Below are 20,618 nucleotides of genomic sequence, written 5' to 3'. Positions count from 1 at the left end.
TACATTCTTCTCTACTGCAGAGACCACAGACCCAGAGCTATCACTCACCTGTGCCTTTATTCTTTCTACCAAAGTGCATGACCATGCACTTCCCTACCCTGTATTCCATCCGCCATTTCATTGTCCATTCTCTTAATCTCTCCAAATACTTATACAGATTCTCTGCTTCCTCAACAGTACCTCCTCTTCCACCTGTCTTCGTATCATCCGCAAACCTGGCCAAAAAGCCATCAATTCCATTATTTAGATCAGTAACATATAATTTGAGAAGTAGCTGGCCCAATACTGGCCACTGGCAGCCAATTAGAAAAGGTCCCTTTTAACCCACTTTGCTTTCTGGACCATAGTTTCTATCTATGCTAGTAACTTTCCTGTAATACCACGGGCACTTATCTTGGGTGGCACCTTGTCAAAGGCCTCCTGAAAATCCAGGTAATTAAAGTCCACTGACTTTCCTTTCACTTTTCTGCCTGTTACTTCCTCAAAAAATTCTGTCAGATATCCCTTAATATCATGCTGTTTTCAGCCTATTTTATCATGTGCCTCCAAGTACCCCAAAACCACATCCTTAATAATAATGGACTCTAAAATCTAACCAACCAGTGAAGTCAGGCTAGTTGTCCTGTAATTTCCTGTCTTATGTCTCCCTCCCTTCTTACAGAGTGGGATGACTTTGATGATTTTCTAATTGCATGGAACCATTCCACAACCTAATGATTCTTGAAAGATTCAAAATTTCTCCAATTTTATTTTGAGTTTCCTTTTATTAGCAGTAGGTTCCATTGATGTCCCTCACCTGTGATCACTGATGTTCTGATTAACACAACAAGTTCATATTTTCTTTGGTAACTAATTTCTTTCAAAAAAATTCACCTAACATTGATTTGATATGAATGAAAATTATTACTGAAGATGTACTTTCTTTAAAAAACTGATGTTGTTTATATCTGGACAATTCTAGACAGCCTGCAATTTTTATATCAGGAAATCTGCTTGTTTGAAATGTGCTAGGTTAGACTACTTTAAGCATTTCCATAGCAATGAACCTAATGCAGAAGTATTACTAGTTGAAGCAAAAATAATTTAAAATATTAAGTGCTATGCTCAAATTTATTGAACGCAAGCAAAAAGAAATTATGATGCATCCATAGGTAATGAGTTTTATTTTTGATACATGTACTAATTAGAGATGAAACTGGTGCTTTTATTTTGGAAGAGCCTTGACAGAAATACAAACCCATTTGAGGACTGTTTGAAAATTTAATGCTCTGCTCCATTGAATCATTGAACTAGAGACATTCAATTTTTTTGGAGGAGAAACAAATGAAAATGCAAAACTGATCAAGATGTGTTGTTGGAGTGTTCGTTTTGAGTTGCTCGTGCTCCATGAATTAAATAGTCTCGTTCTGTGTTGTCACTGAAGATGTGAGGTATAGAATTTGAACAATTAATTCAATCCCATTTATGAAATTTCTATAAACTGTTTCTACTTCCTTTGTAGTATGGATTACTTATAAGCAAATAGTCTAGTTGAAACCTGTGACTTGAAGTTTGATCATTAGCTGTCTGGCTGGAACTCAGGATCACCCTTGCATGGTTGAGGAATTAGACCATAAGACCATAAGGTACTGGAGCAGAATTGGGCCATTCAGCCCATCTAGCCTGCTTCACATTCAATCATGGATGACTTATTTTCTTTCTCATCTCCATTCTCCTGCCTTCTCACCATAACCTTGATGAAACAATTGTGATTAAGACAAAATATAAATTTTTCAGATTGGAATAAGAGAATACTTCTACAATTCAAAAATGCACATATATTAGTTTTATAGTATTTAAAATGTTATGGTTGAAAAACAACTGAATTCAGATGTTTTGAAAATTGGTATATTTGAAACCTGAGCCAATTTTAAAACATGTCTTTCATTCATTTATCTATTTATTGGCTTTTTACATTTGTCCATAAGTATTTATTGGTTTGATAATAAGTATTGCTGTTATCCAATTCACATCAGCCAGGTCAGCAAGACTTCTTTGAAGTGAGTGTAATAATCATGTAATTTTTCTGTTACAACTTCCAGGCACAAATAATAGGAAGAGATATGTAAAAGCATTTGTGGGTGTTAATCCAATTTGAGCAATAGCAAGCTGTCATCTGCCATCTGTAAACGTAGTGAATACCAAGGTACTTTAATCTAATGGATATGTTATTTTGTTACCCACCCTTTGGCTCCCTCTTTGGTATCACTGCAGAGATTTCTGCTTAACATTACTTAAGATGTAAAGAGTCACTTTTACCGACTGTTGTAATTCCACCCAGCTTTTGGTGTTTTTAACAAATGTTATGAGAACCACTTTAGATAATGAAATCTATTTTTGAAAAAGCAGGTTTGTAATCAATTTATTCCATTGGAATGGACAAGATTTTGTTTTAACATTGAAGTCTACAATTTTGCCCTTTACATTTTATACAATTTGTGAAAATGTTTAACTTGTGAACTTCACTTTGAGGAAGAGGAATGTGTCCCCATCCCCTAAGTGAATAAGGTTATAACAGCTACAATACAACAATTCAAAAGTCTGGACTGATGCTTCAGACATGTGAACTCAAATCCTGTGTAATAACGTGCATTTTAACTCAATTCATTGAATAAATTCTGTAACTAAAATGTTTAGATCAACACGTGACCACAGAATTTTGGGCTGTTATTTTTAAATCTCAACTTTTACTTTAGTATTCTTTAGGGAAGGAGACCTGACAACATTACTTCTTCTGGTCTCCAGAGACAGCAAATACTCAACACTTGGGGTGGGTAATAAATGCTGGTCGCATATCCCACAAATGAATAAGTAGATTATTTTCAGGATCTGTTCTGCAGTTCGTGAACATTATGAGTTTTAAATGTCGATCAAATCATGTAGCAAAGAGTGAAAGTTGACACTGCTCAGGTCAGAAGATTCGGTCTGTATGCGAGTGCAAAATACAAGCCTAAATAAAGTATATTGCTTTTTTTGGAAGTGGGAGAGTCTGCCCTGTTGAGGAACAGGAATGAAGCTTGGCTTATGGGAGACATCAACATCAGGCACATTAGGCTCACCTGAAATACAAGGTAAAGAGTGCAATAGATGAATGCTCTTACCTCAGTCTGAATCTGATCATTGAAATATTTATTGTCTCCTTATTTGCACATATTTTGAATGAACCTGACGGTTTGTCCTTTGACCAACTTGGATTTGTTTTATTTATTTATATCTACACCTGACATAGAAAACCTGATCAGTCAAACCTCAAGCTGTGCCTCACCTGTAAAGGTGGATTACCTGTTTATGAAGCTACCTAACCTATCCATAACTTCTGTCAACCAATAAGGTTTTGTGATCAATTTGATGCTTATGAGCTGAGTAGTGAATATATTAAATTTTGATGTTTAGCACATAAGCCATTTAGCCCACATAAATGCTTTATATACCCATTACAAGAGAAGAATTGCTATTTGAAAATGGGGAGAAGATGAAATTAAATGTGAACCTCTATAACTAATAAAAAAAAAATCAGTACAGGTTTCCCCTGCCATCCGAAGGTAGAGCGTTCCTATGAAACGGTTCGTAAGCCGAATTGTCGTAAAGCGAAGAAGCAATTACCATTTATTTATATGGGAAAAATTTGTGAGCGTTCGCAGACCCAAAAATAACCTACCAAATCATGCTAAGTAACACATAAAACCTAAAATAAGAGTAACATATAGTAAAAGCAGGAATGATATGATAAATACACAGCCTATATAAAGTAGAAATACTTTTCCACAATCATTACTGCACTGTTCTCCGTAGCGAAAATCTCACGCAAGTGCCGTCGGCAGAAAATCTCACGCAAGCGCTGTTGGCAAAAACACGGTGCAAGCGCTCTCCAGTAACCTTTAAGCTATGAAGCTACCAAATCATAACAAATAACACGTAAAAATACACAGCCTATATTAAGTAGAAATAATGTATGTACAGTGTAGTATCACTTACTGGAATTGGTTCAGCGCCGAGCACACTGATGGTGGTGTGTTAGACTGGGTCGTCGCAGGTTGAGTGGTGCAGTGGACCCCACCCTCCAGGCACCGACCGATACCGATCTGCAAAGCATGCAGGGGTGCAACGGTAGCCGGGAGGCACACAGCACATCTTTAAGAAAAAAGTCAAAATAAACATGCTAATTAATTAGGTGCCGCGCAGCACATAATTGTCGGCCCAGATCAGTGCCGATTTCCGATTGCATCGTCTCTGATCTGGGCCGACAATTATGTGTCGGGCGGCACCTAATTAATTAGCATGTTTATTTCGGCTTTTTTCTTAAAGATGTGCTGTGTGTCTCCCGGCTACTGCTGCATTCTCCACGAATTGCGGGTTGGTGGGACACTGGGGTGTCATCTCGTCGTCTGTTTCCATTAGAACAGGCAGCTCATCTTCTCCTATGACTGCCTGCCTCGATGTCGAAGGTCGAGGTTCGTCGTCTGCTGTGGCTGATGTGGAAGGCTTGCTTGACTGCTGAGCCTCGCGCATTTTTCTATCATACAGTTCTTTGTAAGCACTCAAACCATCCTGCAAATATCCCCTAAACCTACGTACCCTTTCAAAATTAAAGTCGTACATTATCATTGCAGCAAAAATCTCATGCAGTTGCTTCATGTTCAGTTCCTGGACGACTTCACTTTCGGTCCGTTTGCTACTGCATTCGGTTTTGATTGTTATCCTTTCCTCTTCCAATTGCATCAGCTCTTCATCTATCAGTTCTTGGTCATGGGATGCAAAACCTCTTCAACATCATGTTCGTCAGCTTCTACAAGCCAAACTCACTTTATCCTTACTTCGTTCACCACGATCGAAACGCTTAATTTTGTCTAGTTTTACGCTAAGTGTAACACCCTTACGAGCTCTTTCAGGCTTTTCCAATACCATAGAACTCATCTTGCTAACGGCTGCTCACAGGCACGTGTTTAAGCAATGCCGGCTAGAATGCAGTTCTGAATCCGGGGGACAGCGGCTGCTCGGGGCACGCGGCGTGCTGATTTTTTCGTGCGCTGCCTTTTTTTCGTAACAGTGAAAACACCTTCTGAAAGCGAAAACAGGGTACTAATGTAGGTCTTTCGTAACAGTGAGGTTTTGTAAAGCGAATGTTCGAAAAGCGGGGGACACCTGTATATAAAACCACACAATCACGTTTGTTCATGATGATTTTTAAAGGGAATGGCAGTACAAATGATTCTTTAAGATGCAAGGAAGAAACAGTCTTAGCATCATGTATAATTCGGTGATAGTTTATATTGAATGTAATGTTTTTTTTCCTTCTTTTCTGATTCTGATACATCTCTTGTTAACAGGTCTTACTATTTATTTATGAACCATTTTATTGGAAGCCAGTAGTTGTGAGTTTTGTCCATTACTTGAAATAAAAAAAGGCAGAATTTTCCTGAATGTTGAACAACTGATTCCTGGTAATCCATGTGGAAAGAGAACAAACCACAGCAGCTGAGTTAAAAGTAATCTAACTTCACTTAGTGTCTTTAGAAAAATAAACTGACACCTACAGCGTAGAGCTTTGTAAGATTTTAAAAGATTAAAAAGATTAAAGATTAGCTCTATTTGTCACGTGTACAGTGAAATGTGTTGTTTGTGTTAACCAACACAATTCAAGATGTGCTGGGGGCAGCTTGCAAGTGTCGCCGTCCTTCAGGCACCAATGTAGCATACCCCCAACTTACTAACTATAATGTGCACATCGTTAGAATGTGTGTGGAAACCCATGTAGTTACGGGGGTATGTACAGACAATGACAAGGCTTGAACATAGTTGGTACTGTAAAGCATTACTTGCAAGCACTTCACCACCAGGAACAAACTTTTATTGCTAGAAATCTAATAGCTTTCAGGAATGGTAATGTACTGAATATCTCAATTCAACATGCCGACTCTGAAAAATGCAGACATAAACAGACATCCCACCTCTCCCAGAAGTTCCGGGAGTCTCCTGCATATTAATAGTGGCTCCCTGATGCCTGCAAATTATATACAATGTCCCAGAAATTGATTTTTTTGAAAGTGAGCATCAGAGAACGCGCGAGAAAGAGCGAGAGAGTGAGCACAAGAGTAAGAAAGCAAGCGCAAGTGAGAGAGAGAGAGACCACGAGAGAGCGAGCGCAAGTGAGAGCGACCATGAGCGAGAGAGCAAGAGAGTTCGCAAAAAAGTCAGAGTGGCAGAGTGTTCCAAAAAAAAATATAAAACGTACGTCACCCCAGACTACACTAAAGTGTACCCCTGCCTAATAGAGGTCAAAATAATGACAGTGTTGCTCAGTGCACTGTTTGCAACAATGACTTTTCTATTGCCCATGGTACAAGACATGTTGAGGTGAGTTTAACAGGTGTCATTCGTTCATTAGCATAGCTAACGTTATTTAATCTAGCTGGCTAGCTGCTAAGGAGCTACTCTATTGCAGACATCCCACCTCTCCCGGAAGTTCCGGGAGTCTCCTGCAAATTGATGGTGCTACCTCCCTGAAATGTGATTTTGCAGGGTGGGATGTCTGCATAAAATTGGTAGTAAAATTATTGCCTGATAGAGATTGTTGGATGGGCTAGTGAGTTTAGTATATAGACATTCCAGGTTTAAGTTAGAAGCCTGATTTGAATTGGCCCTAACTGTTCCAAATCTTGTAAAATTTAATTCATATTCCTTAAAATAGGACCATGTAAAATCACAGTATCTCAATATCTGCTTCATGTTGACAAAGCAAGTTATTTAGAGTTACCACAATATGATATACTGTGAAATGAGGTGTACTTTAAAAATAATTTCACACACTTGTGCTAGTAATAAGATTTTTGAAAGTGTGCCCATTACCTCTTTAAAAATTAAAAACCTTTGTCACGTTTTAGCTTTCCAAAATTCTTTAGCAGACATAGGGAACACCAGCTATAGTCATAAACACAAAATAATCTGCAGATGCTGGGATCAAAGCAACACTCACAGTGCACTGGAGGAACCCAGCAGGTCGGGTAGCATCAGTTGAAACGATGAGTTGACGTTTCGGGCCGGAACCCTTCATCAGGACTGAAGAATGAAGGAGAGGGAAGGATTTGAAGAATGCTTGTAGGTTTGATGGTTTGACCAGCTATAGTCAGTTGTGAAATCTCATATTTACATTTATGTATCTGCTGTCATTAGATGTTAACAGTAATATATCTAATCTGAATGTTTATCCTTAAATTATAGTCCGTATATTTAATATAATTAAGAATTTAAAATAGTCTTAATTAATCATTACTTAAGCTGCCTTTAAATATGTCTGATCATATATTGAAGCTTGTTGGAAAAGGATTTCTTTTTTCTCATTAATTATTCTACCACGCACCCCCCAACCCTCACCTTTCCCCCTGTCCTGAAGCTTGCATTATGCTTTCATGGTTTCACAGGGCACTGCAGCCATGTGTACCTAACTCAAAAATTTTGTTAATTAAAGGGCCATTGCCAGGTTATTAATCTGAGGTTCAATGAGTAAGGTGGGGAGGGGGGTGGCATTACATCTGAACTTGATGCTGACAACTTTAAGGAAAGATCATTGGTTGGCAACGATATTCCAAGTCTGGTTATTTCCTTTTGGATTGACCCAGAAATCTGAACTTTAATCTGCTGTACACAGCAAGGTAAAGGGAAAGCTTGTATTTAACTTCATGAATTTGAACAAGAATTCTGGTCATCTAGTCCATTTCTGGCCTTGCACTTTTGGTGAGCTTTAATGTTTGTTTTTTTTCTGAACTACAGGAATTAAAGCTGTGGATAATGTTTTTTTCTGTATTTTACAGCTTACGTTGTAGCAGGCTTGTAGGGTTAGGATTATTGCTTGTGGAGGACAAACACCAACATGATTTGTGATATGCTGTCTACCTGTATTTTCTTCTTGGTGATATTGATTTGATTAATATATTTAACATTGAAAATGTTCTTTTAGCTGTAGTATTAATTTTTGTACTACAACAGCAATCAGGATATTTTTCTAATGCAATCATTGCATAAGATGATTAACAAATTATTTTTTGATGAGTATGCCAATATTCTAACTCCTTCAAAACTGGCAATGTCAATTTTTATTAGAATTTGACTCACTTTGGATCCGTGGTGTGCAATAGTTGATGTTTCCTCAAAGTTGTTTGTTAATATTATCCAGTGTGCCACATATTCATCTAACAATCCTCATAACATACCTGTAAGTTTGAATGTATATTCTTGCACTATGTATTATCTTAAAATACTAAGCCAAATTGGCTTTTTTCTTAGGGAATAGATCGGTAAACAAATAGCATGTGATGTGCAACATTTTGACTCCAGCAATTTATTTGCAAATGCAGAATTTTGGTTTCAGTTGGATTATTTTACTTTATGAATCATATATATACACATATATATAAAAATACAAATTGGAAATTATGCTGAAAGAAAGATTTGGCATAATATGTTTCTTTTTAATAAGGTGGTGTAGCACAGTAGCATAGTGGTTAACACCAGTTGTAACAGTGCCAGCTGTAAGATCGGAGTTCAATTCCCACTATTGTTTGTAGGAATTTGTACATTCTCCCTGTGAATGCATCAGTGCTCTGGTTTCCTCACGCATTCCAAAGACATACAGTTGGAGTTAGCATGTTGAGGGCATGCTATGTTGGCGCCAGAAGTGTGGTGACACTTGCAGACTGCTTAGCACAATCCTGACTGATTTGATTGCATTTCACTTACGTTCCAATGTATATGTGAAAAATGAAGCTAAGCTTTTAATTTTAAGATTTGGTAAATGGAACAAGTTTGTAAATTTACATGTATGCTTTTTTGAGGCCAGGATTTCATTGATAAGATGTTAGGTTCTGTTTATTTCAGCACTTCAAGTTGCTGATGAATTATCAGACAGTGAGGTTGTAGCTGGGGGCTAATTGCTACATTAGCACCATCTATTAGTTCAGCGAGGACAGTTATTGACTGTGTATTCAAAGTTGGTATTGATGATTTTGCCTTTCCAGCTGTGAAACACTTGCAATTGATGAAATGGATTGTAGTGTAATGCCCAAAAAGTACGTAAAGATACAAGGACTTCTTCATTTTGTGGTTTTCCTCGTTAAAAACTCATTTGAAATCCAAATATTCTTGTTGAGGTCTACTTTAGCTGAAATCCACATTCATAGCCATAGGTACTTCAGTAAGCAGTGTCATTTTAAGACATTTAAAAAATCTATCGATACTCAAAATCGACAGATCCTGGACTGCAGGCTCAGGTCATGAGTGCAGTGCCCCTTTAAGAGAATAGAAGTGGGGAAGGCACACCGGTCTACTGGTACAAATGAAGCAGCGAGGCTTTAGACCCCAACTCCTGACTATCTTGCTGGTGAATGTACAGTCTTGGGCAGGGATATGCTTTTTCTTTTTTTTTATCCTTTTTGTGCAAGGTATTAGAGATTGTAGAACCATGAGCTTCATCTTCAGTTGCAGTCACTGTCTTCAGCAGCTCACTCAGAATGACTGTTGGTGTCACAATAGCCTCTCTTACAAGTGCCATTCTTTTCCAGTGACTAATTTTAGAGGGGCAGGCTCGATGTAGGCTATGTGGCTGTAGTTTCATATTTTTTCCATTTTTTCATGGTGGACTACACTAAGCTCCAAGGTAATGTTCAGTGCCTTTATACCCTTCCCCAGATATGTGCTTTTCTATATTAATTTCCCTGAATTGCCTTGAATACTCTTTTTGTCTTTATTTTATTTGGTCTGTTGAAAATCTACCAGGTTGTTGGACGTTATAGAACGAGGGGGTATTTATTTAGGTGATCTTCTAATTTTCTGTATCAACGGCTTGGGTGAGTTGTTAAGGTAATATACAGTATTGTACCTGAGGAAAGTTAGTGTAGTAATTACAAAAGAGATTAATACTTTTTCAGCCTCACAATTTTGGTTTGTAATTTTAGTAAATTGTTACCAGGCTTTAGATTTTTTCTTTTGATTTAACATGATGTGTTACTTTGTAGATTAGGTAAAAAAAAATCCTACTTCAATATATTTTAAATTTAGAAAGTAAGACAGTAAAATGTGAAAGTAGTCGTGTAGGCTGAGTATTCATTCAAGGCACTGTAAGGATCTACTTAAGTACAATATATAAAACCTCTGTGTAAATATGCCTTGCTATGAAATGTCAAGGATAAATGTCTTCTGTGGCATTGAAGATCAGTGATCCAGAACTATAAAGGTCCAGGTATGACCTACGGAAGGTTATCTTAAGAGCACAAAATCAATTCTGATTGAGTCAAGAGACAACTGGAAGCACGTCCAATTGCCTCAGTTAAAGGGACTAGATTTACAGCATAAAGTCTACCGTTCAGTGGTAATGAGTTATGACTGCTGTAAATTCAGTGAGTTACACCTCTTTTCTGAGGTTGGCCACTATGTAGAAAGTCCTGTATGCCATGATAAAATGTTCTTTGAACAAATGCATAAATACAATTGTGTTAAAAATTTAACTGAAAACATAATTGTACTGACAGCATGCAACAACTCCAAGTTGGAATTAATTTCATACATTATGTTACTGTAATCCACTATTTTAGAGGTACAAGTAGTTTGTTTTTGAGACTGGAAGGAATTTTTACATTCTAGTGTATACTTGTTGCTGTGCAAAAAAATTAAAATGGTTGCTGGCTTAATGGTTTCACATTTAACATGAACAATACCCAGATACATCATCATAATTATTATTTGGGTGAGATATGTAGGTTATCAATCTGTATGTTCTTTTTAGGGGATATATGTTCATAAATATATGTTTGTTCTTTGGATCTTCAGCAAAGGAAGCAAGTTTCAGATGACTGAACTTTACACTTGTTCAAAATCCTAATTTCTGCCTCACCAGAGGGTGTTACTTTCACTGTCAGCCTAAGACTCTGAACAGCTCACCACTTAAATTTCACCCTATAAGATCCAAAAGTTGAACTGTGAGCAGTGCTAATAGAATTTGCTGATTAGTGATGGCAGTATTTTCATATCAGTGGATAGTCTAAAGCATTTTGAATGAAGTTCCAGTCTTAGTAATGGTAACCATAAAACTATTGAATTGTTGTAAATACACATCTGGTTCACTAATGTATTTCAGGAAGGAAAACGACAACAAATTCATGATCAGGCCTCTCTATGTGACACCAGACCCACCAATGTCATTGAAACCTCATTTTAAGAGCTATTAGGAATAGATATTAAGTGCCACCATTGGCACTGTTGTCCATATCTCATGAGTGTAATTCTCTTCTGAATTTATCAATGGTAGTCTTGGCATTTTTAGGTTGCTGCTTTACATTGGGCTCTGCGGATCTGAACACTCATGTGCATTGCATCTGCACAATCATGTAGGCCACTGCACAGTAAGAAAAAAATACACATATCTGTGAGATGTATCCACAAGCTTGTAATGAGCTTTTCCCTGTGTGTCAAATAGCAGTCAGAAACTTTAATCATTGAGGAAGAGGAAATGTCTTTGCAAGAAATGTTGCTCTAGCCCATTTCAATCTTCCCTTTTTCCATCGCGATTTATGATTTGGTATTTCTGCCACTATAAATTCCTTATTAGGTTAAACAAAGATTCCATACCTTAGATTTAGGCTAGCCAGCTTCAAAATACCTTGGCCCCTTTCATGTTTTTTTCTAAACGTTTTTGAAAATTATTAAAATACATGTAAAAATGGGATATTCAGCTGCTTAAATAAGTAGACAGAAAGTTGTGCTTATTATAAATAAATGAAATCCATATAAGAAGCAGAGATAATGTCAAAGAAGACCATCTCATCAAAAACAGTGTATCAACAAAATTCTAGTGTTTCTTGACCAATTGTTCACTATTGGGTGTAACTGTTAGCTTGATGATATTATAGCTTTGGGGTCAGGGTTCAGATTTCAATTCCAAGGAGTCTGTCTGTCCTCCCCGTGGAATGCATGGGTTTTCTCCACATGCTCCAGTTTCCTCCCACAGTCCAAAGACATACCAGTATAGTAGGTTAATTGGTCATTGTTAATTGTCCTGTGATTGGGCTACGGTTAAATTGGCAGTTGCTGGGCGCAGCAGCTTGAAAGGATGGAAAGGCCTGTTCTGCACTGTATCTCAATAAATAAATTTAAAGAGAAGGAATATATATATATATATATAGTTACAGGAATGTATAAAATAATGGAGATCATAAAAAGATAAAATATTCTTGTATTCGTGTGCCCTATAGATACTACTTTCACAACATGCAGGGATGAGTCCAAGAATGACTGGAAACATTGATTCTGTTGTTAAAAAAAAACAAGATTATAAATGATAGAGGTGGATCTTGATCTGTGAGACATCCATTTGGCCAGATATAAAGTGGGCAATCAGCCCTCACTGTTACCATAGAGGAAATCTGACAGCATGTGAAACCCAAATATACGTCTGTGTAAATTGTGGATAGTCAGCAGTTGCCTTCAGTGATTCCTTGCTACCCCATGCTGTGTACAGTTTCACAGTTTTCTAGTGTTTAATTTTCAGTAGTCTGCTAGGCTTTGCTGTAGAAAGTGTGAATTATTGATTTGCTACCTTTCTGATTATTTATGAGTAGACTTTCAATCTCATGAATGAACACCTAAAAATTCTAAGTGTTTAATTTTTTTTCTTTCAGCCCTTCTTATTTTTTCATGGTTTGTACAGTGATCAAAATGCTAGTTAGCATAGAACATTTATCTTGTTGGTTTGCTGTCAGAAATTTTAAAGTGTGATTGGATGTCACTGAATGCCTTGCATATTTCAGGAAAGTTGACAATATGTTAGTCACCAAGTATATGCTAATAAACTGATCTTGTTCGAATAATCCATTTATATGACCATGACAAAGCTTGAGAAAGAGTTCTTCATCATTTATGGAGTACACCTTCATATGGTCCAAAGCATGCTGACTTAGCTTAAACATTAAGGGGATGATGCACTGCTCTCAAATTCAGTTTGGATTGAGCAGGGTGAAAAGTTTTCTGTAAAGAAATCAACCATTCATTACTTGTATAGATGTAGAAGTTCAAACAACAATTTCAACAGCATGACCATGAACCCAACTATGCCAACTGGATGTTAACATCAGTGTGCCACTTTGTTTTCTTCACAGCTTGTTGAGAATTATGAAAAAATTCTAACTATCTGTCATGTTTCTTATCAGGTTTTTTCCATCAGAAGAGAAGAAAAAGCAAGGATGCCAGCGGGAAAATGAAATTCTGATCCAACGGCGAAAGGACCAAGTACAGCCAGGAGGAGCCGCCATCAGTGTAACAGTGCCTTATCGAGTGATAGACCAACCTCTCAAACTTCTTCCACAAGACTGGTACATGTGTTTAATTACTTGTTTAACTAATACAGTATCATTGTGCTTGAAACCTGATTTTTCAGTGAGCTGTTTCAGTATCACTGTCAGTGGTAATTTTTCCATGTTCTATTTGAATAGATCACAGGTCTCAGTGAGGGCTGAAGAACAGATTCAGCTTCATCTATTTATCATATGTACACCAAACCTTACAGGGAAGTGTTTCTGTTAGCAACCAACACGACATACAGATGTGTAGAGGGAAGCCCACAAGTGTCACTACAAATACTGGTGCCAACATGACATACTGGTGTCAGCAAGATATAGAATAACAAGTTGATCTTAAAAAGTAAAGGATGTAATATTCTTTTGCTGTCTTGAGCCAAATTAGGGTGGATAAATCCCCAGGGCCTGACAAGGTCTCCGCTCAAACCTTGTGGGAGGCTAGTGCAGAAATTGCAGTGGACCTAGCCGAGGCATTTAAAATGTCCTTAAGCCATAGGTGAGGTTCCGATGGATTGGAGGATAGATAATGTTCTTCCATTGTTGAAAAGAAGCTCTTAAGAATATGTTGGGAAATTATAGGCCAGTGAGCATGATGTCAGTAGTGAGTAAATTATTGGAAGGTATTCTAAGGAACTGGACATAGAAGTGTTTAGATAAACAGGGATTGAGGATAGCCAACATGCCTCTGTGTATGTAGATCATGGCTAACCAACCTTACTGAATTTTTGAGGAGGTTACCCGGAAAGTTGATGAAGATAAGTCAATGGATGTTGCCTACATGGACTTTATAAAGGCCTTTCACAAGATCCTGCATGAGAGGCTGGTCAGGAAGGTTCAGTCGCTTGGCGTTCAGGATGAGGGAGTAAATTGGATTAGACATTGCCTCCGCGGGAGAAACCTGAGAGTGGTAGTAGATGGTTGCCTCTCTGACTGGAGGCCTGTGACTAATGGGGTGCTGCACGGACTGGTGCTGAGTGCATTGTTGTTTGTCATCTGTATCAATGAATTAGATGATAATATGGTAAACTGGATCAGCAAATTTGCAGATTACACCAAAATTGGGGGTGTGATGGAGAGAAAGAAAAGCTATCAAAGCCTGCAGCAGGATCTACATCAGCTGGAGAAATGGGAGATGGAACTTAATACAGGCAAGTATAAGTGTTGCACTTTGGGAGGACAAACCATAGTAGGACTTGCGCTGTGACCAGTAGGGCACTGAGGAGTACGGTAGAACAAAGGGTTCTGGGAATGCAAATCCATAATTCCTTGAAAGTGTGTTTTGGGGAAGGTTGAATAGTTCTTCATTCCCTGGACATAGGGTAATGAGGGAGATTATGTAATAGAGGTACCAAAATTATAAGGGTATGGACATAGTAAATGCAAGCAAGCTTTTTCCACTGAGGTTAGGTGAGACTGGATCTGGAGTTCATAGGTTAAGGGTGAACTATTTAAAGGGAACCTAAGGGGGAAGTTCATGACTCAGTGGTGAGAATGTGGAATGAGCTGCCAATGGAAGCAATGGATGTGAGTTCAATATCAGCATTTTAGAGAAATTTGGGTAAGTACATGGATGGGAGGATTATGAAGGGTTATGATCCAGGCATGGATCAATGGGACTAGGCAGAATAATAGTTGCAGCATCAGCTAGATGGGCTGAAGTGCTGCAGTACTCTACGGGTCTATGTGTTCATAAACTGGTAATTTAAAATATTCTGTTAAACAGGGTGTTTGTTTCTCATAAAATAGAAACCTTTTGTACATTATTATTAAAAATATTGAAATGACTTTTATTGTCAGCATGCACAAAGATCTACAAAGAATTCCTATTAATAAACAAGAAAAATGCAGGTATCGGTGCTTTTCACTTCCCTCTGCACAACATGTGTTATCTTCTGACTGACGTGAAACCTGCTTCCTATGATTTTGCAATTCCTAGGAGTTAAGCAAAAACCCCTAGCGTGTACATTATGAGCTTCATTCCACATCTTCCCTCAGTAACATTACTAAAATATGAAGCCAATTTGTTTAATTTGCATTTCTCATTTCTGTGCCCAATGCCAATATAATGTACCTTATCAACAATAACTAGAAGTTGTAGTGTAAGTTTAATGCGTTTTTGAAATTGGGTATTAACAGATTAATACAGCTCAGATGCAATTCAAAGAAAACAAATTGTTCCAGATCTACTCTGCACATCAGGAATCATCAATAAAGAGAGAAACAGAGTTAACATTTCATGAGAACATTAATCTGAAATATTAGTTTTATTTAGAAAAGTTATTCGTACAAAGTTCATTGTACATTTATTATTTAAGTATGTACGTTATACAGCCTTGAGATTCGTCTCCAAATAGGCAGCCACAAAACAAAGAAACCCAAAAGAACCCATTAACAAAAAGACCATTAAACACCCAATGTGCAGAGAGAAAAAGAACAAATAATGCAAGCAAAACAGCATTCTGACCCGAAGTCCACAGACTCTTGGTTCAGCGCCGAGCCGAGTAAATGCTGTGGAGCAGCGAGCTGAACCGGCCCAACCCATGTCTTGGTCTCCGACAGCCTGACCTTTTCAATCTGGCCTGGCACCAAAATCGTTGTCTGAGCATCATGTTCAGTTACTTTGTTATACTCTGGATTCTGCAGCCCACTGCCTCAATTTGGTCTTTACCCAGCCTTTCCTGTTCAGCATAGTGCTTGCGTCATCCAAGCATCTGGTTCAGTTGCATTGATACACTCTGGAGCCTAGACCCCCGCCACCTTGACTCGGCCTATATTTGACTTTTCCAATTCAGCCTGGTGCTTAAATCGTCACAAAAGCATAGGTTTCTATCACTTCAATATGCTCTGGGGCCTGGAATCTGCTGCCTTGATTCGGCCTGTACCCAGCCTTTCCAATTTGGTAACATCTGTATTCATAAAACAGCAGTTTATCCAATAACTACTTACCTAGTTCTGCGTGACAGCAATACCATTAACATTTCAGTAGCGTGTTTCAGTTATGTTTTGTATATAGAATGCTGTTCATGCAGTAGTTTAAAATGAAGCTATCCAATCTTCCCATGTGTCGAGATGCCAGTTTCTTCTCACCATAAGGACATGTACAGAGCAAGTGGGGATAAAAGATACATAGCAGTGATGAACATGGTGGTTAGTGACCATAGCAAGTTGGAAGTAGTTAATGGTGAAAAATGTTAGGATAGAAGGGGATGATAATCAGTGAATGTTTGATTTTGTTTGTTTCAGATTCTGTAAGTAAAATAGCCACACTTTCATGTTCAGTAATACACATTTTAAAACAAGTTCAGATTATGATAATACTGCTGGTTGAAAATCTTTAAAAAATAAGTATTTTCACTTGTAAAGGATGCTATCCTACCTATTCTTATTGGTGAGGAATTTAGGGATGAACATCAATTATTTTAAAAATTTCTGTATACGGAATTTTCACATATGCTTCCCTTCCATTGAGAAATAATTGTATGTGCTGTTAGTTATTTCAAAGCATCAATGTTTGTCTTGTAAAAGAGACTGAGCAGCAATTCCTTCGATACAGTTAAATGATGCTTAATAGCATCTTCCTTAGAAACAAAATTGTCTGGCTGTAACAGCTATTTTATTTATTAATTTTATACACTTTTAATTGCATTCCTCAAAATCAAAATTTTATTTCAGATTTTAAATTTTAATTTTGGTTATATAGTTTATGAATCTGGGGACATAAATTAAACTGTTTTGGAATAAAATGTCCTTGCTGTAAAGCTTTATTTTGACAAGATTCCTTTGATATAAGACTATAAGATACAGGAGCAGAATTAAGTCATTTGACCCATCGAGTCTGCTCTGTCATTTCATCATGGCTGATTCATTTTCCCTCTCAGCCCCAATCTCCTGCCTTCTCCCCGTATCCCTTCATGCCTTGACCAATCAAGAATCTTATTAACCTCTCCCTTAAGTATACGTAGAGACTTGGCCTCCACAACTGCCTGTGGCAACGAATTCCACAGATTCACCACCCTCTAGCTGAAGACATTTTTCCTCAGCTCTGTTGTAAAAGGGCACCCCTCTATTCTGAGGTTGTGTTGTCTGGTCTGAGACTATCCCACTGTAGGAAACATCCTCTCCATATGTTACCTAGTCTTCTCATGAATTGCAATATATATTGCACATCATTTTGCAACAAGTGAAAAAAGCATGACTATGGGATGAGAGGTGGGGTAGTGGTGGTGACGGAAGAGAAATTCCAAAGAACGTAGGTAACATTGAGGACAGGTGTAACACATTCAGGGAGTTTTGGAATATATCAGGATAGGGTAGTTACAGGCTAGAAATGGTTAATCTCAGAGAGCATACTGAAAATTATGTTTTATGTTTGTCTGCATTTTAACAGCAACAGAAGCAGGATCTCCCAGTGGCCACCCATTTTAATTCCACTTCACATTCCCATTCCGATATGTCAATCCATGGCCTCCCCTACTGTCACGAAGAGGCCACATTCAGGTTGGAGGAACAATACCTTACATTCCATCTGGGTAGCCTCCAACCTGATGACATGAACATCAATTTCTCGAACTTCTGATAATGCCCCCAACTCTCCTTCAACATTCCCCAACCCCTTTACCCTCTCTCATCTTTCTCTTTACCTGCCCATTGCCTCCCTCTGGTGCTCCTCCACCCTTTAATTTCTTTCATGGCCTTCTATCCTCTCCTATTAGATTCTCCCTTCTCCAACCCTGTATCCCTTTCACCAACCAACTTCCCAGCTCTTTACTTCATCCCTTCCCCTCCCGGTTTCACCTGTCACCTTGTGTTTCTCTCTCCCCTATCCCCACCTTTAAAATCTACTCCTCATCTTTCTTTCTGCAATCCTGCCGAAGGGTCTCTGCCCAAAACATCAGTTTCCCGCTTAGTTCTTAGTTCATCCAATTTTGCTGGATTCTGGGACATGGTTTCTAGCAGTTTTGGCAATTTTCCTTTAAAAAATTTGTCCACTAAATCTTTTGTGTAATGTTGTGCTTTACACTTCAAGATTTTTTTTCTTCTTTTGACTTGGATTTTTGGGACCAATTTGTTATTTAACACCCAATTATTGTGGCATTTGCTGAATAAACAGTAGGTCAGAGGCATAGTTAATCCTTCTCCACTCACTATTCCCTGAAGTGACCTGTGTTCTTTGCCTAGAGCTCTCATTTTAAGAACTGCATTTGCAAAAAGTCTCAAGTGCAGGAAGTTATTTATTTCAGTCTGCCAGCAAAAGGCCAGCATCGATCTGTGTCACTGATCGTAAGCCTAAAGTGAGCTTCACTTTTTAACAGGTTGACTTGAAATGTTTAAACTGCTAGGGAGTGAAGCAGGTATAGCAATCACAATATAAAACTTGGATAAAGTATATTTTAAGAGAATACATTGATATTGAGTCCTTCATCTCAGTCTTAAGGATTTGCAAGAGGAAGCTGGAAAAAATTCTGAAAGCACCTCTTTCTAAGTTAATAGGGCTTTACCCATGTTGGCATTATTGTGTTAGATTTTTTTTTCCAAAGTGTAACTAATAGTTCTATTTGTTCGTGCAGCTAGACAAGAGCTGTTTTTGTGCAAATGTTGCACAACTTAATTACCATTTCAAAAAACTTGTATGTTGAATATAATTAATGTTTCATATCTGATTAATATATTTCCAATTGCAAATCGCCCAGTTGCACTTACATCCACAATGATGAAGTGTTTTGAGAGGCTGGTGATGAAACCTATCAGCGCCTGCCTGAGAGGTAATTTGGATCCACTTCATTTTATCTACTGAAGCAACAGGTCCACAGCAGATGCCATTCCATTGGCTCTTCATGCAACCTTGGAACATCTGGACAGCAAGGGTGCATACATCACGATCCTCTTTGTCGATTACAGTTCAGCATTTAATATCATTATCCCCTGAAAACTAATCAATAAGCTCCAAGATCTTGGCCTCAATACCTCCTTGTGCAATTGAACCCTGGATTTCCTCACTTTTAGATGCAGTCAGTTGGAATGGGACAGTGTGCTTAGCTCCCTTCTCTACTCGCTTTACACCTATGACTGTGGGTCTAAGCACGGCTCTAATACCATGTTCAATTTTGCTGATGACACCATTGTTGTGGGCCGAATCAAAGGTGGTGATGAATCAGCATACAGGAGGGAGACTGAAAATTTGGCTGAGTGGTGTCATAACAACCACCTCTCATACAATGTCAGCAAGACCAAGGAATTGATTGGGGACTTCGGGAGAGGGAAGCCAGAAGTCCATGAACCAGTCCTACTCCTGTTTCTTATGTCCTTATGCAAAAGTAGCACTGATGCACCCATAATAATCTTTAAAAAGCAGTTGTTCATACATCATCAAGTGGAGCGCTGATTATGTTGCCTGGGAATTAAAAGAGAAAATCCTCTGACCCACTTTGAGGAAAGCTACAAGAGAGCTGCCAATAAAGTAAAATTGATATTAAATGAAGAACCACATGAACAGTGGTTAATTTGGGTTTCAACTTGTTATTTTAAAGAGAAACTGCAGGTGTAATCGAAGTTTGGAGGGGAAAAAAGATGAAAGTTCAGAAATGATCAAGAGAGGAATACCCTTCGTTGAAATTGTAGTGTTTAAAATATTACTCTTCTCTTTTCCTCTGAGACCTAAAAGTGAATTTTTAATACAATGACAGAAATTTCACTGTTTCTTGTTTTTCATTCTTCTTTCAGGGATCGTGTTGTGGCAGTTTTTGTACAAGGAGCTGCCTGGCAATTCAAAGGATGGCCGTGGTTATTACCTGATGGTTCACCTGTGGACATCTTCGCAAAAAGTAATATTTCTACTTTTATATGATTACATGAACTGTAGGTGGTGTACACCATCTGACCCTCCTCTTATCAATATTCATAAGACTTCACTGCTCTACAATCCCTTGATTTCCCAAATGTTCAAGAACCTGCTGAACTCTATTTTGAATATAACAAGTGGAATATAACATCCCTATCCAGAGATGATGGCTCTCAAAATTCTAGACTCTCCAGTGAGGAACAACATTTTCTCAGCAACCAAAAATAATGTTAAAAGTTTCAATAAGGTTCCGATTTCCCTCTACCCCATTCAAAATATCACCTGTGACAGATCCATTGCATTTGATCTTAGACCATAAGACATAGGAGCAGAATTAGACCATCAGGCCCATCAAGTCTGCTCCGCCATTCAATCATGGCCAAATCCTTTTTTTTCCTCCT

The 20,618-nt window shown here is 38.0% G+C and overlaps 1 protein-coding gene across 2 annotated transcripts in view; it reads left to right on the top strand.

Moving 5' to 3' along the window:
* The window catches only part of cdc73 (cell division cycle 73, Paf1/RNA polymerase II complex component, homolog (S. cerevisiae)), a 329,568-nt gene that overhangs the window by 293,726 nt on the left and 15,224 nt on the right, over positions 1-20,618 (top strand). For both annotated transcript variants that reach the window (XM_072274186.1, XM_072274187.1), the window contains exons 14-15: positions 13,233-13,394; positions 20,100-20,200. In XM_072274186.1, the coding sequence (XP_072130287.1) occupies positions 13,233-13,394; positions 20,100-20,200 (263 nt within the window). The remainder of the gene's footprint in view (positions 1-13,232; positions 13,395-20,099; positions 20,201-20,618) is intronic.

This window comes from Mobula birostris, chromosome 12 (genome assembly GCF_030028105.1).
Source record: "Mobula birostris isolate sMobBir1 chromosome 12, sMobBir1.hap1, whole genome shotgun sequence".
Lineage (NCBI taxonomy): Eukaryota > Metazoa > Chordata > Chondrichthyes > Myliobatiformes > Myliobatidae > Mobula > Mobula birostris.
Note: the sequence above shows the minus strand (reverse complement) of the source record. Positions and strands in the feature narration are given on the sequence as shown.